This window comes from Aristolochia californica, unplaced genomic scaffold (assembly GCF_029961685.1).
Source record: "Aristolochia californica isolate CCGP_79_NKW_82.1479 unplaced genomic scaffold, dmAriCali1.0.hap1 SCAF_7, whole genome shotgun sequence".
NCBI lineage: Eukaryota > Viridiplantae > Streptophyta > Magnoliopsida > Piperales > Aristolochiaceae > Aristolochia > Aristolochia californica.
In genome coordinates, this window is record NW_027182268.1 from 37,943,678 (window position 1) to 37,969,903 (window position 26,226).

The 26,226-nt window shown below is 38.3% G+C and overlaps 4 protein-coding genes across 4 annotated transcripts; all 4 read left to right on the forward strand.

Moving 5' to 3' along the window:
- The first annotated feature begins 1,652 nt into the window (after positions 1-1,652).
- LOC137937863 (homeobox-leucine zipper protein ATHB-15-like) lies at positions 1,653-11,889 on the forward strand. The gene is made up of 18 exons (XM_068783048.1): positions 1,653-3,060; positions 3,137-3,296; positions 3,403-3,503; positions 3,639-3,729; positions 4,361-4,456; positions 4,548-4,661; positions 4,755-4,838; positions 4,988-5,143; positions 5,244-5,318; positions 5,881-5,987; positions 6,078-6,270; positions 7,159-7,344; positions 7,489-7,569; positions 7,721-7,855; positions 8,037-8,362; positions 9,004-9,109; positions 9,733-9,882; positions 11,574-11,889. The coding sequence occupies exons 1-18, from the start codon at positions 2,849-2,851 to the stop codon at positions 11,718-11,720; spliced, it is 2,520 nt and encodes an 839-aa protein (XP_068639149.1). The 5' UTR covers positions 1,653-2,848; the 3' UTR covers positions 11,721-11,889.
- A 2,465-nt stretch (positions 11,890-14,354) lies between these two features.
- On the forward strand, positions 14,355-16,943 carry LOC137937413 ((S)-scoulerine 9-O-methyltransferase-like). Its single transcript, XM_068782473.1, has 3 exons — positions 14,355-15,102; positions 15,188-15,252; positions 16,629-16,943. Exons 1-3 carry the CDS (start codon positions 14,355-14,357, stop codon positions 16,941-16,943), a joined length of 1,128 nt encoding a protein of 375 aa, XP_068638574.1.
- Positions 16,944-19,154: 2,211 nt separating this feature from the next.
- On the forward strand, positions 19,155-20,667 carry LOC137937414 ((S)-scoulerine 9-O-methyltransferase-like). Its single transcript, XM_068782474.1, has 3 exons — positions 19,155-19,896; positions 19,997-20,061; positions 20,353-20,667. The coding sequence occupies exons 1-3, from the start codon at positions 19,155-19,157 to the stop codon at positions 20,665-20,667; spliced, it is 1,122 nt and encodes a 373-aa protein (XP_068638575.1).
- A 2,675-nt stretch (positions 20,668-23,342) lies between these two features.
- On the forward strand, positions 23,343-24,871 carry LOC137937415 ((S)-scoulerine 9-O-methyltransferase-like). The gene is made up of 3 exons (XM_068782475.1): positions 23,343-24,084; positions 24,185-24,249; positions 24,557-24,871. Exons 1-3 carry the CDS (start codon positions 23,343-23,345, stop codon positions 24,869-24,871), a joined length of 1,122 nt encoding a protein of 373 aa, XP_068638576.1.
- The last annotated feature ends 1,355 nt before the right edge of the window (positions 24,872-26,226 follow it).

A 26,226-nucleotide genomic window follows, 5' to 3' on the forward strand; every position in this document is an offset into this window, starting at 1 on the left:
TTAATATAAAGAAAAAGAAAAGTAAAATGTGGGCGGTCCGACTCGTTTAACGACTTGTCCTGTGAGATCTGACCGCGACAAGCACAATTAGACATTTGCTGTTGAAACGTCATTTACAGAGAAAAAACACAGCGTTTCTTCTTAATTTTGGCTGGTCCGTTACAATCGAAGAAGAGGTAGTCAGGGATACGTTGGGCGTTTTTTGAAATTTGGGTAGTTATTTTGGTCTCGAGCATCGGGACGCTTAAATGGGTTCGTGTCACGCGGAAGGGAACGAGAGGGGTAGTGGGTGGCGACGGGCGTTGACGACGAGATCCCGACTTACGAGGAGAATTTTATTCTGGCTCTCGGACACTTCTGACAGCGACGAGGTAAGAAGAGTGGCATGTCGTTTCGACTTTTCAGGGCCTCCTATCGCCTTTACTTTTTCTTCCTCTTCTTTTGCTTTATTTTATTTTTAAGTTTTTAATTAATATCGAATCACTCCTCTTTTCTCCTCGGTTTTGAAAATTGGGCGGGTGGTGGCGACCGCCGCCACGCCTTTATGGCCGCAGCCGGTGGCCCAAGGTGCGAGAAGTCTTTCCCCGAGCGACCGACTCCCCCCGACGCCGCACGCCGTCTGAAGCATTCTCCTTATATATTCTCATCCTAAATACGAGGAAATTGTTGTTTTTCGGCTATTATAAGAAAATTCAAAGTAATTCCGAATATTTTTCAGCAAAGTTATAAAAATAAACATTTTCATAAAAGGAACAGTAGGATGACGTAAGAATACCAAAATCAGACTAGAGACACAATGAATACCAAGACATTCCGGTTCCTCCGGTACTTGAACCGTCTCTAATCTGAGGTATCTCCCGTGGGCCCCCTTGTATTTAGCGATACCACCAAATAATTAAGCCAATTATGGGATTCTTATCTCACAATTACGTGCTGTTTAATTGTCGTAAATGCCTAATCCTGTATGTGATCGTAAATCGTAATGCATGTTACATGACGGACGGAGATGATGATGATGATGTGACGAAGCTGTGATGCCAAAGGAAAACCAACAAACCGAGGCGCATGCCATGCCTTCATGATTCTGTCCTCTGACCCACGCAACTCTCCACGCCATCTTTTCTGTTTCTTAATTCTCCCCGAAATTATTTTTAGTTACAAAAAAGTCACCACTTTTTTTTAAATTACTTACAGGCCCCTAATGTCGACGGCTGGCCGATGCCTTCGGATTAATCCTCCTGGACTTAAATGCCCATCTCACTGAACCTTGATTCTGACGATTGATGCCAAAGAAACTTCACGTCATAGGAGGCAATTATTCCTCAAAAGGACGAAAACTGTCAGTCTCATTGCTCGAGGTCGAGACCTTTCACATCTTTGAGCTACCATTAAATGCCATCCGGATATACTGTCCACAACAAATATACCTCCCTGGGCTTTATCAAATGGTCCAGGGTTAATTATGTCAGTCAAGGATCGGTCCTCTGTGTTGAAACTTTCGAGGGCGGCGTGGAAGGCGGAGTGGCCACAATTCTTCAGTGAAAACTCTGTAATACCGAGACGGACAAGGGGTATTTTTGTCTTGTGGGGCTCGGATATACATTGAAGTAATTTTGCTGCAATTTCGATCAGTATCCAGTGAGTTGAGCTGAGCGAAGCAGAGGGAGGGAGGGTTTATGGGTGTCTTGAAACAAAGGAGGTAGAGAAAAACTGGTGATTGTCGTTGTTTCTTGTCTGGATCGGGGAATCTGCGGGAGAATTTGGCGGTTTTGTTCTGCGAAAAAAAATTATGGAGTGTTCTAGTTGTGGAAAATAGCCATGAGCCAAATCTCGTCTTGAATCAGGCATTTTCTGCTTTGGTACCGAATCCATGTGTTTTTCTCATCGATTCTTCCGCTCTTGTTCTCACCATCACAGAAACCTCGTTTTTTCTTACCGAAACACCTAAAATATTTTCTCAGAGCTAGGAACGTGATACTTCGACGATGAAGTCTTTGGAGGGATGAATGTTGATTGTGTGCTGGCTTCTTCTTGATCTTGAGGCTGGCAACCGAAGATTTTAGTTGAATTGTCGTTCTTTTATTCGTCTTTGGTGATTTTCGTTCCTTGTTCTTCGTGCCGGTTCGGGTCTGTTTTCTCTCTTCAGAAATTTCTACCGGCGGGCCGTGAACTGACAGGCATTTTCACGGTGTCAAGGAACTGGAGGCGGAGGATCGCCGAGCTGTCCTTGTCGGAGAAGATAAAGAAGAAAAAACGAATAGATTCAAATCTCGATAAATATCGCTGCTTTCATATATCCTTCCTTTTGTTTGCTTTTCCTGTTGTTTTGCTTCGGTGTAGCCTTGAAAACTGGGAAACAACAGCTGCCACTTTTCTGCGTTTTTTTGGATTACAGAGGGAATCGACTCTTTTGATTGAGCTGTTTCAGTAGTGCGGTTCTGCGGTTTCAGTAAGAGGAGATTAGAAATTCATTTCTGCAAACAGAGTTTATTTGCTTGGGGTGCTTGCATCTCCGATCTCGAAGGGCTGATTGTTCTTGTGTCTGCTGCTGTCGCCTTTTTCGAAATAATAGGGAAAGCTGGGTCAAAATTGAGGATACCGGCCGGTTTTCTTCCTTTCAGTTGCTTTTGGAGGTTTAATAAAAGAAACGTCGATGCCATCTGATAGCCGTTATCCTCTTATTGACGTCGATGCTGTTGGTTGGAGGAAGACAGATTTTAGCTGTTCCAGGCGAAGTTTTGAATCTTAAAATACTCAGGAGCTGCTTCCGTTAGCAGTGTAAGGAAGTTGGTCCTCTCCTACCGTAAAGTCTTGTGGTGCATTTGAGCTTACTTTCCATTTTCAAGGGATGATGGCTGTAACTTCATGCAAGGATGTCAAATCAGGATTGGACCCTGGAAAGTATGTTCGTTACACGCCGGAACAGGTTGAAGCCTTGGAGAGGCTCTATCACGAATGCCCCAAGCCCAGCTCTATTCGACGGCAGCAGCTTATTAGGGAATGCCCTATTCTCTCCAATATCGAGCCCAGGCAGATAAAAGTTTGGTTTCAAAACCGCAGGTATTTCCAAATAAAAAACGCATTATGTTCTCATTTACCTCATACTGAAGTGCTTCTCTTTTCATTAATTTTTCAGATGCAGAGAAAAGCAGAGGAAGGAGGCTTCCCGCCTTCAGGCTGTTAATCGGAAGCTGACGGCGATGAATAAGCTTCTAATGGAGGAGAATGACAGGTTGCAGAAGCAGGTGTCTCAGCTGGTGTACGAGAACGGCTTTTTTCGCCAGCAGACACAGAATGTAAAGGAACTCGGCCGTTCATTTTTCCGGTTGTCTAAACCGTGCTCATTTTCTTCTGAATTTCTTGTTTGCGGTAATTGATTTGGTTTTCTTCTATGGCTTGCAGACAGCACTTGCAACAACTGATACAAGCTGTGAGTCGGTGGTGACAAGTGGTCAACACCATTTGACGCCTCAGCATCCACCAAGGGATGCTAGCCCTGCTGGGTAAGTCGGAAGAACCTCGATTTTTGTTTAAACGTATTTTTATTTATTATTTTCCAATTTCTCGTGTTTTTTAGCACGTGTAAATCTCGTACTTTTCTTTTAGTAACTTCGGCAATTCTGTTTCTACTTTTGTAGACTTTTGTCCATTGCAGAGGAGACTTTAACAGAGTTTCTTTCAAAGGCGACTGGAACTGCTGTGGAGTGGGTCCAAATGCCTGGGATGAAGGTCAGTCTGACATCTCTCTGACAAGTAATTAATAGGAAGTTATTATGCAGAAAGACAATTCAAACTATCATTCTATCTAGTCTTTCTTTTAAATTTATTGTAATAGCCTAATTCAGTTCTCATGTACTGCTACTTTCTTTGATCATGTCTGGTTATATTCCAATGGTCTGCTGTCTGACAGGAAAATATGATTTCTTATTGATGGGTTCTTTAACTGGACTTACTGGACTTATTTTGGGTCTGACGCTTGGGATCCCTTACATGTAGTTGCATCTTCGTGATAAGCAACTGTTTTTTTTTATTTTATTTTTTTTGCCTTTGTAACCGAGTTTTCTCTTGATCTAGCTGAGTACTGTGTTTCAGTTTGATGTTTATTTTCTTGCCTTGCTCTATTATAAGTCATGCATTGACCGTGTGCCATGAGAGAACATAATCTCAGAACTATTTCTTTGTCTGAGTCCACCTAGTTACCTGTGTGACCCACATGTAGCACAAGTTCTGATGGATATGTTTTTTAATCCGGTCTTCTTTAGTTTGTGTTTTTCCGTTAACGTTTTTTACTATGTAACATGTCTCACTGTTTCATGCTTTCCTGACAAGCCTAAATCTTATTCAACCACTATTTTCTCAGCCTGGTCCGGATTCCATTGGAATCGTTGCTATTTCTCATGGTTGCACTGGAGTGGCAGCACGAGCTTGTGGCCTTGTTGGTCTCGAACCTACAAAGGTTAGTCTTCCTGTCAGTTATTTGGTTTGTCCCTGATTATGTTGTTTGCTTCTCAATTTGTAATAAAGTTCTGGTAAATGGTTTTCTTCAGGTTGCAGAGATCCTCAAAGATCGGCCATCATGGTTCCGTGATTGCCGGTCAGTGGATGTTGTAAACGTGCTTCCCACTGGCAATGGTGGAACCATCGAGCTGCTCTATATGCAGGTTGGTACTGGTTGCTGTGTATAATTATGTTTACTAGAACTTGTGGAAGAGCTAGCTTGATTGCAATTCTAACTGTTTTTGGCTCATTTTTAGCTCTATGCTCCAACCACTCTGGCTCCAGCACGTGACTTCTGGTTACTGCGGTACACTTCAGTTCTGGAAGATGGCAGTCTTGTGGTATGTTCTTAGCATGGAAATTGGAAATGGATTTTTCACCTTCTAATTATTTTCATGTATACTTTTTGTCCAGCACAACTTTTATTTTTTGGTTTATTTTACTCTGGATGCAAGTGTGCTACTTCTGACTGCTGTATCTTAAATCATAGGTCTGTGAAAGATCCCTCAGCAGCACTCAGGGTGGTCCAGCCATGCCCCCTACACAACATTTTGTGAGAGCTGAAGTGCTACCTAGTGGATACCTCATAAGACCTTGTGAAGGGGGTGGATCTATCATACACATAGTTGATCATATGGATTTGGAGGTAAATATTTTCTATCGGTTGTCTTCTTTAGAATTTTAGTCAGCTCAAATTGAATCTAAATTATCTTGTGAATTTCGTTTTTCTTCATACTGTGGATTAGCCTTGGAGTGTGCCAGAAGTGCTGAGGCCACTCTATGAATCATCAACTGTGCTTGCGCAGAAAACAACAATGGCGGTATGTTAAATCCATTTTTCTGGAGAAGTTAATTGTAACATTCTATTCTGTGTGATGCCACTGAAAATTTTCACTCATCACTAAATTAGAAAGGTAAAAAAATATTTAAGTTTTCTAAAGGTACTTCTTCCTCACTGAAAAACAATTATCTATCTATGTGTATATTTGTTTTTATGATGTGTGATTTGATTGAAAGAAAATGGGAAACAATACAAACAAGACAAAAGAAAAATTCCAAGGGTCAAAAGCTAAAACTAGAAGGAAATGTTATTGGAAGGACTAAATCACTGCATGAGATTGACTTGCCATCATTCAGTTGACATACTGAACAGTTCACTGATTGAGGAGAACAAGACCTAGTCATTATAAGGCCTTTGACAATGTCTTGTATGTCTCAAAGATGTTAAGTAGGTGTGAAGAATATTAGCTAGTAGACAAGACTAATAAGACTAGCATCCTGAAATTAATGTGAAATGTTTAAGAGTAAAAAATTAAGACACTTTGTGCAACCATTCCAGTGTAAAACTAAGGTGATTCTGTTGTTTGTTGTTTTTTTCATCAGGCTTTACGCCAGTTGAGACAAATTGCTCAAGAAGTTTCTACATCAACTATCACTGGTTGGGGTAGACGACCTGCTGCTCTACGTGCACTTAGCTTGAGGATGAGCAGGTGAGCCTTTTCTGGTTTTTGACTGTCGAAGTTGTTCAATTGGTGTTTTCCTTTTGAGTTGTCAAGATGCTTATGAACAAATGCAAACAGAGGTTTCAATGAAGCAGTAAATGGGCTTATAGATGAAGGCTGGTCTGTTATGGGAAGTGATGGGATGGATGATGTGAGCATACTGGTAAACTCATCTCCTGGCAAATCAATGGGTATGAATGCTGCCTTCACCAATGGCTTTCCTGCTATGACAAATGCTGTTCTATGTGCAAAGGCGTCCATGCTTTTACAGGTAAGATGTTGATATGGTGTAAAATCCTATTGAAAGTATTTATACGAGATAAACAATAAGGAAAGAGAAGAAGTGAGGAAGATGAAGCTTTCAGCTTTGACTACTGCAAGCTTATAATTTATTCATGTCATTTTCTTGAGATACCTATAGTTCTACACAATGTGATGCTTCAAATTCCTATGCCTATGAAGTGTCATTGTGTGCCAGTTCATGTACTTTACATTTCTCCAATTTAGGGTAGTCATATGGTGATAAAATCATTTTTTTTTTGGGGGGGGGGGAGGTTGCTGTGTGGGACTCATGTGGTGAAAAGTTTAAAACAGAGGATACCTTCGTTTTTTCAATTTAACATAATAAAAAATATTATCTGACTTTTGTCCAAAAGTTGACGTTATGTCTTAAAGATAATAGAAAGTGCAATTGCTTATTGGTTTTGTCAGCTGTGTTGAGATGGTGGATGTGGGTTTTTTGGTACATTTATTGTATGATGTGATGGGTAATGCCAACTATCCCAATGCTTAACAAGTTAGTTAATTAGCCTTGACAGGGAGTACCATTCTTTAATTCTGCATGACAGTGTAAACTATGTAACACCTTGCAGGCAGCTTGTTTTGCATTATATTGATATGCACTATCAATTAACTTGTTGATTGCTTTTCTGCTTCAGCATTGCATCTATTTGTTGCAAGATGGCTTTTACTTTTTGTCAAATTGTTATTCGTGTCAAACAACTGGTTCTATGGTTCTGTTTAAGGTTTCCTTTCATAACGCCAATAAAGTAGATATCATTTTTGAGCTATTGTATTGTTATACTTGTGGACGTATTTCTTTCTGGCTTTTCCTGTTATCATCTGATGTGAATCTCATGTTCTGCTTTCATATTGGCAGAATGTACCTCCTGCAGTCCTACTGAGATTCCTGCGAGAGCATAGGTCAGAATGGGCTGACAGCAATATTGATGCATACTCAGCTGCAGCTGTAAAAGCTGGACCATGCAGTTTACCTGGCTCACGTATGGGAGGCTTTGGCGGACAGGTCATTCTTCCACTGGCTCATACTGTTGAGCATGAAGAGGTATTTAACTGTGCTAAATCTGAGGTTGCTAAATAGTGACTGTCTGTAATCATTGATGATTCTGTGGGTAGTGGAAATTGTGTTGTTTTTCTGTTTATTATTTAAATTTTGTGCTGACTTTGTTAATTTTTTATTTTTGTGTAGTTCTTGGAGGTGATCAAGTTGGAGAACATTGGACATAGTCAGGAAGACAGTATCATGACGAGAGACATGTTTCTTTTACAAGTAATGCTACTGTATTTGCTTGATTCATATGCACCTGAAACCATAATAAGATATAAAAGTCTGACAAAGACTGAAAGTTACGAGGACTTTTGAATTGTACTTTATGACTATTCTTCAGATTGATTCATTGTACTCTTATGTGGCTTTACAGCTTTGCAACGGAGTGGATGAGAATGCTGTTGGCACTTGTGCTGAACTTATTTTTGCCCCGATAGATGCATCTTTTGCTGATGATGCACCATTGCTGCCATCTGGTTTTCGTATTATTCCTCTGGACTCTGGGGTGGTTAGTATGCTTTAGCCAATGTAACCTAGTACTTTCTTTGGATATTCGGATGGAAACATGTTGTAATTTCTGAACTCATGTAGAAATGATGTTTCATAGAAATAAAGATGTCTGTGATTCAATTTTTTTGTTCTTGGAGATGCTTAATTTTTCTAATTATGTGAGATTGAACTTAATGTAGGACTCTTCCAGTCCAAATCGCACTTTGGATCTTGCTTCTACTCTGGAGGTGGGACCAGCTGGTAACAGAGTCTCTGGTGAGTATTCTAGCAGGGGTGGTAGCATGAGATCTGTGATGACCATAGCCTTTCAGTTTGCTTTTGAGAGCCATTTGCAAGAAAATGTGGCCTCGATGGCTCGGCAATATGTACGTAGTATCATATCATCAGTCCAGAGGGTTGCATTGGCTCTATCACCTTCTCGCCTCAGTTCTGATTGTGGTTTGAGGCCTCCACCAGGCACCCCTGAAGCACTCACACTTGCTCGTTGGATCTGTAATAGCTATAGGTATGCTTCATCTCCTTTCAAATGATTGAAATGTACTTCCCTTGGTAGAATTGGTTAGTTTTTGGGGACTCTTATGACACACATGGTGCCAAATATCAACCAAAGAATTCATTACATTGTTAAATTACATAGAGTGCTTTTGAATTGTGATATAATGATGTTGTATATTCAGAAACAAAAAAAGAAGGAAAAAAAGCTGAATTTGCTGTATATGTTTGTTTACTCTGTTTTCAACTGCTGCCAAGGATGATTCTAGTGTCATTATATGAGGCTGAAGTTTGCATTGAGATCATGGAAATTTTTGCTTCTCTTAACAAAATGCTTATTTTGTCATGTTTGAAGGAAAGACTTCAAATGTTCCCAATTAATGTGGGATCAGTATTGACACGATAGGTAAGGCATTGATCCTCGATCTGTAGATTTTTGCTGGAGACTGGAATGGGTGTAGCCTATCCGATTTTTTCTGTGTTATCATCTGTTCTCTTTGTCATAGTCATATTTTTCGTTGCAGATATTGCCAATAAACTCTTAAGTCTGTATAAGTTGCACAGCTAAGTGATATTATGCTATTTTTTTTTTTTTTTTTTGTTTCTCAAAAGTCCACCTTGGTTCTTAATTGTGTTCTTTTGATTTCTACACAGGTGCTATTTGGGTGCAGAGCTTCTCAAATCTAGCAGTGAAGGCAGTGAATCAGTACTCAAGACACTCTGGCATCATTCAGACGCCATTATGTGCTGCTCTTTGAAGGTTTTTATGCACTTCTCTTAACTGTTATTATAAGTGAATTTAGAACTGGAAATAGGAGATACCATCTATCATATGGAGTTGTGATACATGCTGATAATGTTTTTCTCCTTCTCAGCAATGTAATAAATAAAAATTTTCCCCCAAATAGGGGCTTCAATTTTCAATTAATTTCAAACGAGCACAAGTTAGGCATTTTCCAGAAGGGGATTAGAACTTTAAAAGTTTCATTATTGAATTATGGTCACCTTCAAAGATTTTGTTAACAGAGTAATAACTTTTAGGTAGAAATGATGATAGTACCCTCCCATGGGATCTCAATTCTAAAATAATGCATATTTGCAAGAATTCAAAACTTTCATCTGGTCAAGTAGTGCAGTTTGTTTAGAGTTTAGGGAAATTGTAACATTTTAAGATACTGTTTTCTAGGAAACAGTCCAAAATTATATCCCATTTTTTAATTTATTGAACCTCAAGACTTATTGGGGCATTTTCTTATGTATTTAGTGATCTAAATATGCAGTTATGGACAATTGCTAACAAGATATGCTTCTGTCAATTCTATGCAAACTTTCTTTGTTTGATATTGTAATGACATTAATCTTAGTTTGGTTTTATTTTTGTAGACATTGCCAGTCTTCACCTTTGCAAATCAGGCAGGGCTAGACATGCTTGAGACTACATTAGTTGCCCTACAAGACATCACTGTTGAGAAAATATTTGATGATCATGGACGCAAAGCTCTCTATACAGAGTTCCCGCAGATAATGCAACAGGTAAGAATATGAGTCCTTGAATGTTGGTGAGCCGGATGAAATATTTTTCAAGTTTGATGGGAAAAACTAAGCAAGTTTCTGTCTCTGTATGAATTGATACTAATAAATAGTAACTCACAAACTTACAAATACGATCCACACCCAATGAGCAATTCTAAACGAGTGTAAAGAAGTTAATGAAGCCAGACCATAACAATCACCCCTAGAAACAATAAAAAACACCAAATTTTATATGAAATCCCCCTCAATGTAAGGGAAAAACTGCAGGGCAAATCTAGGAGTAATCTACTTTATAAATTAGAGAGATTACAAAGTGGCTTTTTTAAGTTTTTACTTCAAATTAGAGGTTCACAATTTTTAGGAGAAAATGTGAATTTAAAATGGAAATGGGAAAATACACACACCCTTGATGCAAAGCTACTTCAAATGCCCACTTCAAACCTTACAAAAAAACTTATCGTAATGGCTGAGAGAAAAGGCAACCAGAGATAGAACACTAATCCTACCCCGAAATATAACTTGACTGACTGAAATTGAGAAACCTACATTGAAATGGTAAAAAATGGTGTAAAATACCTTCTTCTTGAAGAAATCTAGTGTAGGAACCCCTTTTTTCTACTTTCTTCTTCACTTATCCTCTTTTCTTACTTATTTTCTTTTCTTCTCTTCTCTAATGTTGCTACCCTCTTTTCTCTGGGAAAGCTTACTTTCTCAGTTTTTTCTACTTTCACTTTAACCTATCTGTTAAAACATGTTCCTATTTTACCTCTCTTAATTTAAAGAGGGCTGGGTCTTTGTCTTCATGGGGTGACCCACCAGAAACCCAACGAAGTTGACCTCTAGTTTGGAAGGTGTAACGTAATTCATGATAGAGAGTTTGATCTTGAATTATCAAGGATATTGTGGACATACTAGTTGTGAAGTGGAACATTTAGTCTAAATTTCCTAAGGTCGTCTGTTGGCCACTGAAGCCGAATTTTAGTGTCATTGTTCGGATTAGAAAGGTGATGAAGGTGAAAAAGGTGTTTGCAAAGGAGAAATATGGTTAATATAAACTACTCTCAGTTGTTCTCGAGAATAACTCCTTAAGAGGTACTGCTGAAGTTTTTTCAACCAGCTGGAATTTAATATCAGTATCTGATCTTGGACCAAACTATGTTAGTAGCATGATGAAATGGAACGAATGCTGTGGCTACAACTGCTTTTCTACTGTTAATTGAAGCACCGGTAAGCCTTGTATTGTAGCTGATTTTTTGGCGTCAATATTTGATTCAAGTGGTTGTCATAGTTCTGAAGGGACCTGAGATCAACTTGGACTCCATTGTAACCAAATCGCTTGGTTCTCTGGGAATCACGTGAGATCACCTAGAGTGAATGAATAGAAATTCATCAGACTTCCAGGGTGTTGTTTTGGTTTAGAGCCCTCTTCTACCTCTTGTTTCGTTTTTTTAGTCCATTTGATTCTTCCTCTTAGGAGTTAAATGTAGAACGGCGCTTCATGATTGTTTCCCATGGTTTGCTGTTGTGGACTCTTTCCATTTTATTGAATTTCCATTTTAATTCCTCTCAGAACTTGCAATGCACATATACATGTCTGTGCCCTAATTTAAGGGATGGATTTATTTTGAACTTTTTTTTTTTTTCTCTTGTATACAATTTTTTTAACTTATCCAGTTTTGAATCCTTTACAGGGTTTCGCATGTCTTCAAGGCGGAATCTGCCTTTCAAGCATGAGCAGGCCTATCTCGTATGAGAGAGCTGTGGCATGGAAGGTGATGAACGAGGAAGATAACCCTCACTGTGTTGCCTTCACGTTTATCAATTGGTCGTTTCTGTGAAAATTTTCGGGGTAATTACTACATGTTAGTTAGGACCTGAAGCATGCAGTAGTATATTTTTTTTTTTTTGGAATGGGAACCGTGGAATTGATACTGCTTACATTTTCTATTTTCAGTGTAAAACATACTTTCAATAGGTACTTATTATGTGGTTTTTACTTCGCGGTCAGTTTTTTTTCACATGGTGGTCATGCAAATTTCATTTTTCGCTCCTGCGGTGTAGACTACTGAGTTATGGGTTTTCTCGTTCCATGATAAGCTGCTGTATATATTTGTTTGCTTTTAAAAAAAATATTAAAAAGTTAAGAAGGGAGTAGACGTATGGTGATAATTGTTGTCATATTATAGTTACGGGATGATTAAAGATTCATTGGATCTTAAATATATGATTTTATTTGAAAATGCATATCTGGATCATATTCATTAAAATGTTATATTTTTCTGTTAGTAATCGGGACAGTATTTTTTTTATTTTTAAATTAGGCTGGTAAATTTACACCAATTAGTCTAGTGAGAGGCTACGGGCCTTTGAATAGGCAAGACAGCCTTCTGTGGGCCTCCCTGTCCATGTTGCAGAGAAGAGGGAATTGCGAGGCAAACCCCTCCCCTACCCCAGACCGGGCCAATTTTCTCCTCCCCCTCACCCCCCTTAATCTTGGTGAATAGGCATTCAATAAACCTACCTCGAAAAATAATTTCTTTTATTATACCCAATGTATAGATTTAGTAAAAAGATTAACTATTTAATCCTCGGTATTTATATATGGATTGCAATTTTTTCCACTCATAACTTAAGTCTCGTGTAAAGTGGTTGCCATCACCATAGTAAAGCCACTTGAAACCTAAATTCAATGAATAGTAACGCAAACAAGTTCACAATGTATAAAAACCTAATGCAAATATTTTATCAATTTTAGAACTTGCATAATATGTTAAATTTATGGAAAAGAAAAATATTTTATTGATTTGTTATAATAATCAGAATATATGAAACTCTATTTATAATAGAAGAAGGTAATAGAATCCAATTATAATAAAATTATCTTTGTCCCGATTACACCTAAACTCTAACACTTAAAAGAGAAGTCTTATCATTAATTAAATAACCCAAAATAAATAGAATATTAATATGACTAAAACACCTTTAAACTGAAACTCTTATGTGGGTCCATATCTTATGGGTTTGGGCCCATCTATCAACATTATTAGGTATGTGGGCCTTCCTTGGTCGTGTGGGCTTGAGCCCATCTTCTATGGATCCATATCTTATTAGTTTGGGCTCATATTCCAATACTCTTAGATATGTGGGTCTTTCTTAATCGTCATAAATATGTCATAAATATGCTTACCTACAACATTAGAGTAGCAAAGCCACTTACACAATTAGGTGGGAGGTGGGAGAAATACTGCTTAAAAGTTATTCTACGGTGTTACTAGAGGGATATGTTGATTCTAATGAAGTAATCCTTTAAGGCTAAAAAAAATTGGATATGGCAGATGTCATCACGTCATCCGTGAATAGGAGTGGCATCGAGTCAAACTTGGCTACTATTAATGGAGCTCAAGCTTGAAGGGTCAAGCTTAATTTAATCCTTTTAAGTTTGAATGCAAGGGTTAAGATGGTTTTGAAAAATGTGCTTAATAGAGAATAAAGGCTACTATTAATGTCCTTATGTGGTTTAATATTTTTAAATTAAAAAAATATATTTTGAAAACTAAACCCTAAGCCCGAAACTTAATTAATAATTTATTCATTAATTAAATTTATTTATTTATGTGGTTAGTAATTAACTATTTGCATTAGATATTTTCGTCAATGATGTATTTACTTGTGAAATGATAGTGTATGTGACTATTTATATTATTATATATTTTAATTAATAATTTTTCAGATTATTTTTAAACGAGTCATGGACCCATTTAACATCACCCGATTGGCTTGCCACTTGCCAGGTCAAGCTAGCAACTTGGGTGAGTTGACTCTACTCGGAGTTACCCTCCAAGTTATTACAATTTTTAGCTAATTGTAGATAATATTATATATCACAATAAAAAATATTTTTAATCTGTTTTAGTTATTTTATATTTTTTTGAATTATGCTAACCTTGTTGAAAGTTATATGAGCGAGTAAATTTTTATCTAATTATATATCATAATAAATATATTTCATTTTTTGGATTTATTTATTTATTTATTTTTAAATTTATTTTTAACGGAGTTAACAAGTTCAAATGTTAGGGTCAACTCGGAAACACCTCGATGCATGCCGAGTTGGTCCCTATCCCAAATCACAAAATCCGGTGTGAAAGCAGCACGAAGGACAAACTACTGCAAACAAATATCTCCAACTAACTTTACATCCAGGTGACTATTGAGAATCGTTGTCGGATTCGCCGCTCGCCAACCTTGAAGATTGAAACATTCATGAAGTAGCCGCCAAAGTCAACCCCATCCGTCCGGTTTCTTGCTCATAAAGAAGTGTTGAACCCAAAGTCCACACAACGTCATTTTATCATCTTTAGTCAAATGATTATATATTTGGCATAATTTAGAGTGATGGAGCTCATTCAACCAGTGATCGACATCGCCTGAGACGACTCAGAGCAGCAGACTGAAAGATCTCACCCAAGAAAATGCAACCAGTGATCGATATCACCAGCCACCAGGAGTTGGACGCGAGCGATGAACATCATCTGCAGCGCTACTCGGCCTTGGCATTGTCGAGCTTAATTTGCGTTCCCTTCGCAATCAGAGCTGCTATTAAGCTCGGTGTGTTCGAGATCATTGCCGAGGCCGGCCCGGATGCCTACCTTTCTCCGGCAGAGATCGCTGACAAAATCCCCACAAACAATGCCAATAAGGCGAGGGCACTTGAGCGGATACTCCGGATGCTTGTCACCAACTCTATTCTCAAGACGACACGAAGAGCTGGAGATGGGGAGGGCCAGAAGCCTCAGGTAACGTATGGCCTGGGAAAGCTGGGAGAATACCTGGTGGCTGGACCTCCGGGGACTTCCATAGCGCCATTGCAACAGCTGGCGGTGGACAAGGTGATAATAAACTGCCTCTACCATTTGGAAGATGCTATCCTGGACCCCGACTGCGAGCCGTTTGTTAAGGCACACGGAAAGAGCCTCTTCGAGTATTTGGGAGAGGATCTCCGTTTCAACAAGGTGTTTCATGAGGCTATGAGAAGCGGTTCCGTCATCGCCACCAACGTCATCTTTGATAAGTATAAAGGATTTGAAGATGCCAAAGAGATCGTTGATGTGGGTGGGGGTACAGGGGCGGCGGTGGCGGAAATTGTAGGCAAGTACCCATACATCCGCGGCCGGAATTTCGATCTGCCTTATGTGATTGCTAATGCACTTAAATTCCCCGGTAATTTATTCATTTCTAATAATGGATCACTTTCTGCGGCCTCATCACTCCCTCAATAAATTGATTTCGTTTTTATGCCTTTCAGGTGTGGAGCATGTAGCAGGAAACATGTTCGAGAGTGTGCCTTACTCTGAAACCATCTTTATGAAGGTTTGATTTCTTAATTCTTAATTGCCTTTTCAGTTTTCAGTAATGGTGGTACCAAGCCAAACGCTTGCAAACCATTCATGCTCGTCTTGATTCAGTTTTTACTTAAGCTCGAGTCGAACTCAAACTTGAAATAAGGCAAACCAAACTGAGTTTTTTCAAGCTCGCCTTGTTAGTTCGTGAGGGTATTTTTTTTATACAAAAATACCCTTTACGCTAATTACTCTAGTTAATTACCTCTTTAATTGGTTGATAGTTGTTCTTATTTATATCAAACGTCAAAGACAGATGGATAATTCGACCTTTTTGGGTCCATCAACATCTAATATTATTCTTTGCCATGACTATTAATGGACATATTTATTCTTTCTTTAGGTTTATTAAACTGGTTATTATATATTAGTATGCTCCATTGTAAAGTCTTGAATCCCTCTTTGATAGCTTTCAGTTTATCATAATATTCTTTTTATTTATTTTTATATTTATTTTTATTTTTATAATCTTAAATATAGATTAGAGTTCGAACCCGACTCGAGCTTGAACTCAAACTCAGTTAAATTTTTTGAGTTCGAGCTCAAGTTCAAGTTCAAAGTATTCAGATCAAACTATATTCGAACATATGCAAGTTCGAGCTTTGCTCGGCTCGATGCCACCCCTACTCTTGAGAGTTGGTGTTCGCTATCATTGAATGCATGCAGCAGGACGATAAACATGCCAGGTTCGGTGCGTTGCACACATTCGGACTCCATGGTTTATGTCTCTTTAAAATCACCCTAAAGAGCCTTTGACACAGAAGGGGTGGCTGGCCGCAGAATAAAATGATCTTGGCCCTCTGGTAACAGCCAGGAAGATTATTAAAATATATGTGGCAAATTTATTAAAATCAACCCAGCGGTTTCCTTTCCTTCCCCCTTTTCGTTACTGTTATAGAGAGAGGCAAGGGATCGTGATCGTTCTTCTGAGTAGAATTAAGGTTTTCCTTCGGGTGGACTTGGACTTCGTGGGATTGGATCGGAAGAAGGGTCAGACTTATCCCTCTTGTTTTGGGTGAATCGCCTTTGATCCGTTCCTGAATCACCTGACTTGACTGACTGGACTCAGATTTTGGGTCAGAAAAAATCTTCAACTCATTCACCAATGGGTCAGAAAGGTATTATTCATGGCAGTATTTAGAGACCATTTTTTATTTCAAAGCACATGCAGGGATCTTTTGCTGCGGAAGGAATCTTTGAAATGAGTGGGTGGAACAAAACAAAAGAGCAGACTGCCTTGATCTGCTTTTTAATCTGTTCTACCTTTCTGTTTTTTCTTTTTTTCTGTCACAGAGAAGGGTGAGACACCAAAGACACTAATAATCGATAATATTTGTGACAACGCAGTATATCCTCCACGACTGGGACGATGACCAATGCGTAGAGATACTAAAGAATTGCTGGAAGGCACTTCCAGTTGGAGGAAAGGTCATTGACGTGGATCTTGTTGTTCCAACCAAGATAGAAAATGGCGTGAAATCCCTGCGTGTGCTGGCTCTAGATCTCCACGTGATGGCCTGTTGCCCTCGCGGAAGGGAGAGAACCATTGAAGAGTACCAGTACCTTGGAAAAGCGGCAGGATTTGCTCAAGTAAAAGGTTTTCCTGTTGCTAATGATCTTCATGTTATAGAATTCCATAAACGACTTCAGCCGGAAAAATAAAAACAGAAGACTTTTCTTCTGGGGGTTGGTGTCTATAGCTTTGTTATGTAGCTACTGAAAACGTGTAATAAAAGAGAAGAAGAGAGCTTGTGAGAAAGAACAAAGACTTGGGAGAGAAAAGTGAAGAGTGATAAAATTGAAATAATACTTTTAGTTACAGTTGTATATTTAAGAATTTTATAAATCCTTGGGCATGCAAGAGATAACCTGGCGAACAGAAACATCTTAGTAGCCAAAGGAAAAGAAAGCAAGGGCGATTCCCGTAGCAGTGGTTGGACCTTGAGGGTTACAACAAGATAACACTTCATATGCTTATGACTAATTCTCAGACTGAAAGTTGAGGATAGGAGAAAAAAGTCATGAAAGAAGCATTAGAAGAGAAAAATGGGGAGAGGATAAAAAATCTGCTACATATTTGAAAGCTGGGGGAGATGATGGAGCAATCAGGAGAAAAAATGAAACCAACTTTTTTAGTTTTTTTTATTAGGGAAACAAAGCAGGGATAGGATGGTTTTTTGACCTAAGCTATTTTAGGATTGGATTCAGAGGTTGGGGATTGGGGTCAAAGTTGGGTTTTAGAATAAGTTACCCAAATCGAACAGGGCAAAGTTATGGTTGAGGGAAAGGGAAAGGGGGTGGGGGGTATGGTTGGTTTTATTGGATGGGATTTCAAGGTTGAGAGTTTGGGGGTAGGGTTGGGTTTTTTAAGAGAACGAGATTAATGAAAAAGGAAATGAGTTAAGTTTTGAATCGACAAGATAAATATTATTTAGTATTTTGTTATATATTATTATCTTCAATTAATTGGTGTCGAATATATCTTCTATTATAGGTAAATATTATTTAGTCGATGTTGGTAATGTAAATCTTTTTGGTTTTTGGGCTCCATATCGAGGTACTCGTTATCGTTTGCAATAATTTGGAGATAATCTCCTAGAAATGATAAAAATAAATTGTTTAACTGATGACACTCATCTTTGAAGAATACTATTGAGCATACTTTTGGGGCTTTAAAAACTCAATTTCAAATATTGAAAGACGCTCCTCCATTTACTTTTGAGATCCCAATACAAATTGTAATTGCTTGTTGTATTTTACATAATTATATACGTACAAAGGATTACAAAGATATATTTGAAATAGAAGAGGAGGATTCATGTGATGAGGCCGTTGTTGTAAGTGATAATCAAGATAGCAATGATAATGATGATCTTGTGGATGATGATAGCCAACTAATAAGTACTTAGAGGGAGCATTCATTAGAATCAGCAAGAGCATCATATTACTGAGATGTCGTAGTAGCTCACATTGATTTTTGTATCTAACTGAATTTAAATATGTATATTGTCTTTCACATGTACTAACTTGATTTTTTTGTACTAAATGCACGAAATGTCATTGTCAAAACGTTTGCTTTTATATTTTGAGTTGTGGAATCTTACAAGTAACTTGGTTAATCTTGAAACATTTTTTTCCAATAAATTATTTTATCATGACTTTCCAATAATATGGCCAGCCGCCAATGATGAAAATCAGGTAAATCCGTCCACGACTTCACTCATGCGACTTATCATCCCAATAGTATTGACTACCCCGCCCTTCCTCGACGGGCCCTTTAGCCGCCACCATATTTCGTCATCAAATCAATCACGTCAAGAACTCATATCTGGCGTCAACAACTCGCGGTCAAAGAAACATTCGAGTCCAAGACCGGTTTCCATTACAGGAACCACCTGAATTCGTTGTAACAACTGTTGTAATAAATCAATACAAATATATGCAAATGAGCACCATTGAATGTGTTTTTCGCTCTTAACTTCGCGCCTATTCGAAAGCTCAACTGGCACGAAGGATCACCCGTTACTGCAGCCAAAGACGGGTTCCCATTACCGGAACCACCCAGCGAAATACCAGATGGCCGAATTCGTTGTAATAACTGTTGTTATAAATCAATACAAAGGAATGCAAATGCTCACCATTGAATTCGTGGTGAAAAAGAAGTTCATTTAAAGTTCTCATCCTTTACCCATTCAAGAAACCCTCGAAAAACATTAAAAATCGTTTTTAGACAGAATAAATCCGACAGAGATCTCCTATATATATTTCATACTCTTACCCTTCTACTGGTAATACATGCTACTGGCTTTCCCTCCTTTCCCTTTTAGACCACTCACACCTTTTTGAGCAAGGCAAAGAGATTATCCCTACAAAATGCCAATGATCGACATCACCAACCTCGTGGAGATGGGCGAGGGCGCTGAACATCAGCAGTGCTACGCCGCCTTGACTCTGTCGAGCTTAATTTGCGTTCCTTTCGCAATCAGAGCTGCTATTAAGCTACGTGTGTTCGAGATAATAGCCGCGGCCGGCCCGGATGCCTACCTCTACCCGGCAGACATCGCTTCCCAAATACCCAATAGCAATCCCGGCACGGCAATATTACTCGAGCGTGTACTCCGGATACTTGTCACCAACTCTATTCTCAGGACGTCTCACAGAACTGGAGACGGGGAAGGCCAGAAGCCTCAGATGATGTATGGCCTCGGAAAGTTGGGAGAATACCTGGTGCCCGGACCTCCAGGAACTTCCGTGGTGCCCACGTTTCTGGCGTCGGTGGACAAGGTGATGGTAGACAGCTTCTACCATTTGGAAGACGCCGTCCTGGATCCCACCTGCGAGCCGTTTGTTAAGGCACACGGCAAGAGCCTCTTCGAGTATTTGGGAGAGGATCTCCGTTTCAAGAAGGTGTTTCATGAGTCTATGCGAAGCTGCTCCGTCATCGACACCAACGTCATCTTTGATAACTATAAAGGATTTGAAGATGCCAAAGAGATACTTGATGTGGGTGGGAGTACAGGGGCGGCCGTCGCGGAAATTGTAGGCATGTACCCATACATCCGCGGCCGGAATTTCGATCTGCCTTATGTCATTGCTAATGCACATCAATACCCCGGTAACTTATTCATTTCTAATATATATCATTTATGGATCACTTTCTGCGGCCTCATCACTCCCTCAATAAATTGATTTCGTTTTTATGCGTTTCCGTTCAGGTGTGGAGCATGTAGCAGGAAACATGTTCAAGAGTGTTCCCTGCTCTGAGACCATCTTTATGAAGGTTTGATTTCTTAATTCTTAATTGCTTCGAATCTTGGGTTTTCGGTTTCACTCTCGAGACTTGGTGTTCGCTCCTAGTGAATGCATGGATGAGGATGATAGGCATGTCAGGTTTGGTGCGTTGCATGAACTGCGTAGTCAAGTGGAACAAAACAAAAGAGCAGATTGCGTGGATCTGGTTCTTTCTTTTTTTTTTCTTCTGTCAGTAAGTAAGAGAAAACGGCTCATTCATACCTGCACCCTGAGAAGACACCAAAGAAACTAATAATCTATAATATTTTTTACTATGCAGACTATCCTCCACGACTGGGACGATGACCGATGCGTGGAGATACTAAAGAACTGCTGGAAGGCACTTCCAGATGGAGGCAAGGTCATCGACGTGGATTATGTTGTTAATACCAAGATAGAAAATGGTGCCAAGTCCCTGCATGTGCTGGCTGTAGATCTCCTGATGATGGCCTGTAGCCCTCACGGAAGGGAGAGAACCATTGAAGAGTTCCAGTACCTTGGAAAAGCGGCTGGATTTGCTCAAGTAAAAGGTTTTCCTGTTGCTAATGCGCTTCATGTTATAGAATTCCATAAACGACTTCAGCCGGAAAAATAAAAAGAAGACTTTTCTTCTGGAGTATCTTTCGGAGTGTATCCAGTGGCGGAAGGAGGGGTTGGTTTCTATAGTTCTGTTATGTAGCTACTGAAATAGTGTAATATTATTGAGAAGAAGAGAGTTTGATAGAAAAATAAGACGAATTTATAAATAATAAGGGGGGGTTAGTGCACTTTGTAAGTGCCGGGGAAAGTGAAAGTGAATTATTTTTTTTGTGTCAGTGTGCGTAATAAAAAGTACAATGAAAAGTACTTGTTTGTGTTAGTGTGTACTATGTAAAGTGCAATTTAAAATACTTGTTTGTTTTAATGTGTGCAATGGAAAGTGTGGAGAGATTATTTATTAATCAAATATATTGATATATCTAACTTTTAGAAAATTAAATTAATATTAGTTAATTAATAAATATATATTAAATATAATAATTAAAAAATATTTACTTTTATACTATTAAAATTGTAATCAAGTTGTAATTTTGTAATACCTAAATATGAAATAATTATATTAAAAGGATATTGTATTATATAAAGTTAATCTATTAGTAATATCAAAATAATATTAATTTATTAACTTAATGTATAAAAGTAAAATATTTATACAAAACTTAATGCAATTATTATATTAAAAGTGTTTAAATTTTCACTCTTAAACTATTCATTATCCAGCATACTAAGTAAACAAAGTAAAAATAAAAATAAAAATAAAAATAACACAAATATAACTCAATCACCTATTTAATATAAAAAACCTACAAATGTACATAAAAATTACAACAAAAAATATATTTAATGCCATTAAATCATAATAGTCAATAATTTTGCCACGTTTGAATTGCTAATACATCTAAAAAATACGATGTTATTGCACATTGTACTGCAAACTCCCTCTGAGTGCTTCTTTGAGTATACACATCATCCTCAAAATCATCATCACTATTATTGTCTTCATTTTCACTTACATTATTATCTTCACAATGTTCTCCACCTGAATCATCACTTGAATAATGTTCTTCATCTTCAAATAAATCCATGTAATCCTCCATGCTTATATAATTATACAATATACAACAAGCAATCACAATTTTTACCTAGGCATCAAAATCAAAAGGAGGAGAATCTTTTAATATCTTCAAATGAGCTTTTAATGCCCCGATGTACGCTCGATAGCATTCTGTAAATATGAGTATCTTCAATTAAATGATTCTCTTTCATCTTCGGAGTATTATCTCCAAATTCTTGCAAGTGATAACGAGTCCCTCGATAGGAAGCCAAAAACCTTGGAACATTTGCATATGCAACATCTACCAAATAATAAGAAAAATCATAAAGTAATAATAATAATAATAATAAATTGAAATAGACTAGAGAGAGAAGTGACATTTACTTTCAAGAATACAAAGTTTTTCTCGTTTGGTTAATGCTGACTTCAATACACGATCTTTACTCATAGGTGAGTTCAAGTAGATGAACCCGTTTATCTACTTGAATTGGCACTTGGTGCATGCATTAACACATCCGGGTTAAGTGACAGTACAATCTAATTCACTTTCACTTACGGAGAGGCGCACTAACAGGCTCTAAGTTTGGGGATCAAAGTTCAAGGTTCATTATTTGGGTCAGCCTTTCGAAAACCATACCGCGATTAGATAGGGTGAGAATGGAGTAGAGGGAAAGGGAAATGGATGGGTCAGGGAAAAGTTAAACGAGTCGGGGTTATATTTTCAAGTTCTGATTTTTATGGTTCAGGTTCAGAGGTTGAGGTGTGAGAGTTGGGTTTTTTATAATTTGACTCCAACTTAAGAGGCAAGAATGGGATCAAAAGAAGGGAAATGAAGCATGGTCGAGGTTAGCTTTTAGATTTCCGTTTATTTTTTTCCGGGTTTTTAGAGGTCTTTGAGTTAGCATTTTTGGGTGAGAATAGGGTCGAGGGAAAGAGAAATAGAGAGGGTCAGGTTGGTTTTCTACCTCCCGTTTATTTTTTTTCCCAGAGTTGGGTCAAGAGTCAGGTTAGCCGCCACCCTATTTTATTCACAAATCACGTCAAGAAGGCACATCTGGCAGCAACAAATCGCAGGTGTCCTTTACTATAATCAGATCGTCATCGATATCGCAACCCGTCCGAACATTGGGATACCGCAGTCAAAATAGCCTGAGGTTACCATGTTCAGTGAATTTGAATATCGTGTCTATCTTTGTGTTACTATTTACAACGAAGTCTTCTCTCATGTGATAACAACTGTGCGATTTTCTGAACTTTAATCTAATTTTTTATAAAAAAGTCAAACATGTGATAACAACTGTGCGATTTTCTGAATTTTAATCTAAATTTTTATAAAAAAATCAAATATGTTGAATTAGTTTATCATTTTCCTTCGAGAACTTCGTATAAAATATTTGTAATCTCACCTTCTAACTGCTGAAATTTTCATTCTAACTTTGCAGCCCGGGGGGGGGGGAAGAACCATTCGAGTCCAAGACCGGTTCCCATTCACCCATTCAAGAAACCCTCGAAAAACATTAAAAATCGATTTTAGACAGAATGAATCCGGCAGAGGTCTCCTTTATATATTTCATACTCTACCCTTCTACTGGTAATACATGCTACTGGCTTTCCCTCCTTTCCCTTTGAGACGACTCACACCTTTTTGGGCAAGGGAAAGAGATTATCCCTACAAAATGCCAGTGATCGACATCATCAACCTCGTGGAGATGGGCGAGGTCGCTGAACATCAGCAGTGCTACGCCGCCTTGACTCTGTTGAGCTTAATTTGCGTTCCTTTCGCAATCCGAGCTGCTATTAAGCTACGTGTGTTCGAGATAATAGCCGCGGCCGGCCCGGATGCCTACCTTTCCCCGGCAGACATCGCTTCCCAAATACCCAATAGCAATCCCGGCACGGCAATATTACTCGAGCGGGTACTCCGGATGCTTGTCACCAACTCTATTCTCAGGACGTCTCACAGAACTGGAGACGGGGAAGGCCAGAAGCCTCAGATGATGTATGGCCTCGGAAAGTTGGGAGAATACCTGGTGCCCGGACCTCCGGGAACTTCCGTGGTGCCCACGTTTCTGGCGTCGGTGGACAAGGTGATGGTAGACAGCTTCTACCATTTGGAAGACGCCCTCCTGGATCCCACCTGCGAGCCGTTTGTTAAGGCACACGGCAAGAGCCTCTTCGAGTATTTGGGAGAGGATCTCCGTTTCAAGAAGGTGTTTCATGAGTCTATGCGAAGCTGTTCCGTCATCGACACCAACGTCATCTTTGATAACTATAAAGGATTTGAAGATGCCAAAGAGATACTTGATGTGGGTGGGAGTACAGGGGCGGCCGTCGCAGAAATTGTAGGCAAGTACCCATACATCCGCGGCCGGAATTTCGATCTGCCTTATGTGATTGCTAATGCACTTCAAATCCCCGGTAACTTATTCATTTCTAATATAGATCATTTATGGACCACTTTCTGCGGCCTCATCACTCCCTCACTAAATTGATTTCGTTTTTATGCGTTTCCGTTCAGGTGTGGAGCACGTAGCAGGAAACATGTTCGAGAGTGTTCCCTGCTCTGAGACCATCTTTATGAAGGTTCGATTTTTTAATTCTTAATTGCTTCGAATCTTGGGTTTTCGGTTTCACTCTCGAGACTTGGTGTTCGCTCCTAATGAATGCATGGATGAGGATGATGGGCATGTCAGGTTTGGTGCGTTGCATGAACTGCGTAAGGAATCTTTCAAATTAGTCAAGTGGAACAAAACAAAAGAGCAGATTGCGTGGATCTGGTTCTTCTTTTTTTCTTCTTCTGTCAATCAGTAAGAGAAAACGGCTCATTCATACCTGCACCCTGAGAAGACACCAAAGACACTAATAATCTATAATATTTTTTACTATGCAGACTATCCTCCACGACTGGGACGATGACCGATGCGTGGAGATACTAAAGAACTGCTGGAAGGCACTTCCAGATGGAGGCAAGGTCATCGACGTGGATTATGTTGTTAATACCAAGATAGAAAATGGTGCCAAGTCCCTGCATGTGCTGGCTGTAGATCTCCTGATGATGGCCTGTAGCCCTCACGGAAGGGAGAGAACCATTGAAGAGTTCCAGTACCTTGGAAAAGCGGCTGGATTTGCTCAAGTAAAAGGTTTTCCTGTTGCTAATGCGCTTCATGTTATAGAATTCCATAAACGACTTCAGCCGGAAAAATAAAAAGAAGACTTTTCTTCTGGAGTATCTTTCGGAGTGTATCCAGTGGCGGAAGGAGGGGTTGGTTTCTATAGTTCTGTTATGTAGCTACTGAAATAGTGTAATATTATTGAGAAGAAGAGAGCTTGACTGAAATAGTGTAATATTATAGAGAATAAGAGAGTTTGACTTGGGGGGGGGGGGGGGGGGGGGGGTTGTTGGGTGGTTGTACTATTTGTAAGTGGTGGGGAAAGTGACAGTGTTTGTGTTAGTGTGCATTATATAAAGTACTTGTGTGTGTTAGTATGTGTAATGGAAAGTGTAGAAAGATTATTTATTAATAAAATATATTGATATATCTGATTTTTAGAAAATTAAATTAATATTAGTTAATAAATAAATATATATTAAATATAATAACTAAAAGAGGCTTACTTTTATACGATTAAAATTATAATCAAGTTGTAATTTTGTAATATCTAAATATTAAATAGTTATATAAAAATATATTGTATTATATAAAGTTAGTCTATTAGTAATATCAAAATAATATTAATTTATTAACTTAATATATAAAAGTAAAATATTTACACAAATACTTACTTTTATAATATTAAAAAATTTAATGTAATTATTATATTAAAAGAGTTTAAATTCTCACTCTTAAACTATTCATTATGCAACAACGTAATAATAAAAATAAAAATAACACAAATATAAATCAATCATCTATTTAATATAAAAAACCTATACATAATAATCAATAATTTTGCCACGTTTGAATTGCTAATACATCTCGAAAATACGATGCTCTTGCACATTGTACTGCAGACTCCCTCTAAGTAGTTCTTTGAGTGTCAACATCATCTTCAAAATCATCACCACTATCATTGTCTTCATTTTCACTTGCATTGTTATCTTCACAATGTTCTCCACCAGAATCATCACTTGAATCATGTTCTTCATCTTCCAGTAAATCAATGTAATCCTCTATGCGTATATAATTATGCAATATACAACAAGTAATCATAACTTTTACCTAGACATCAAAATCAAAAGGAGGAGCATCTTTTAATATCTTGAAATAAGTTTTTAAAGCCTCAATGTACGCTTGATAATATTCTATAAAGATGAGTATCTTCGATTAAATAATTCACTTTCATCTTCGGAGTATTATCTCCAAATGCATACAAGTGATAACGAGTTCCTCAATAGAGAGCCAAAAACCTTGAAAGATTTGCATATCCAACATCTACCAAATAATAAGATATATATATATATATATATATATATATATATACTAGAAAGAGAAATGACATTCACTTTCAGGAACACAGTTTTTCTCTTCTAGTTAATGTTGGCTTCAATACACAATTTTT

Excerpts from the sequence above, each read along its gene's own strand:
- LOC137937413 (XM_068782473.1), top strand. The coding sequence starts at position 14,355 with ATGCAACCAGTGATCGATATCACCAGCCACCAGGAGTTGGACGCGAGC. Across the intron at positions 15,103-15,187 it reads TAATGCACTTAAATTCCCCG|GTGTGGAGCATGTAGCAGGA; the intron begins GTAATTTATTCA and ends TATGCCTTTCAG. Across the intron at positions 15,253-16,628 it reads CTGAAACCATCTTTATGAAG|TATATCCTCCACGACTGGGA; the intron begins GTTTGATTTCTT and ends GTGACAACGCAG.
- LOC137937863 (XM_068783048.1), top strand. The coding sequence starts at position 2,849 with ATGATGGCTGTAACTTCATGCAAGGATGTCAAATCAGGATTGGACCCT. Across the intron at positions 3,504-3,638 it reads AGGGATGCTAGCCCTGCTGG|ACTTTTGTCCATTGCAGAGG; the intron begins GTAAGTCGGAAG and ends CTACTTTTGTAG. Across the intron at positions 5,144-5,243 it reads TTGATCATATGGATTTGGAG|CCTTGGAGTGTGCCAGAAGT; the intron begins GTAAATATTTTC and ends ACTGTGGATTAG.
- LOC137937414 (XM_068782474.1), top strand. The coding sequence starts at position 19,155 with ATGCCAATGATCGACATCACCAACCTCGTGGAGATGGGCGAGGGCGCT. Across the intron at positions 19,897-19,996 it reads TAATGCACATCAATACCCCG|GTGTGGAGCATGTAGCAGGA; the intron begins GTAACTTATTCA and ends GTTTCCGTTCAG. Across the intron at positions 20,062-20,352 it reads CTGAGACCATCTTTATGAAG|ACTATCCTCCACGACTGGGA; the intron begins GTTTGATTTCTT and ends TTTACTATGCAG.
- LOC137937415 (XM_068782475.1), top strand. The coding sequence starts at position 23,343 with ATGCCAGTGATCGACATCATCAACCTCGTGGAGATGGGCGAGGTCGCT. Across the intron at positions 24,085-24,184 it reads TAATGCACTTCAAATCCCCG|GTGTGGAGCACGTAGCAGGA; the intron begins GTAACTTATTCA and ends GTTTCCGTTCAG. Across the intron at positions 24,250-24,556 it reads CTGAGACCATCTTTATGAAG|ACTATCCTCCACGACTGGGA; the intron begins GTTCGATTTTTT and ends TTTACTATGCAG.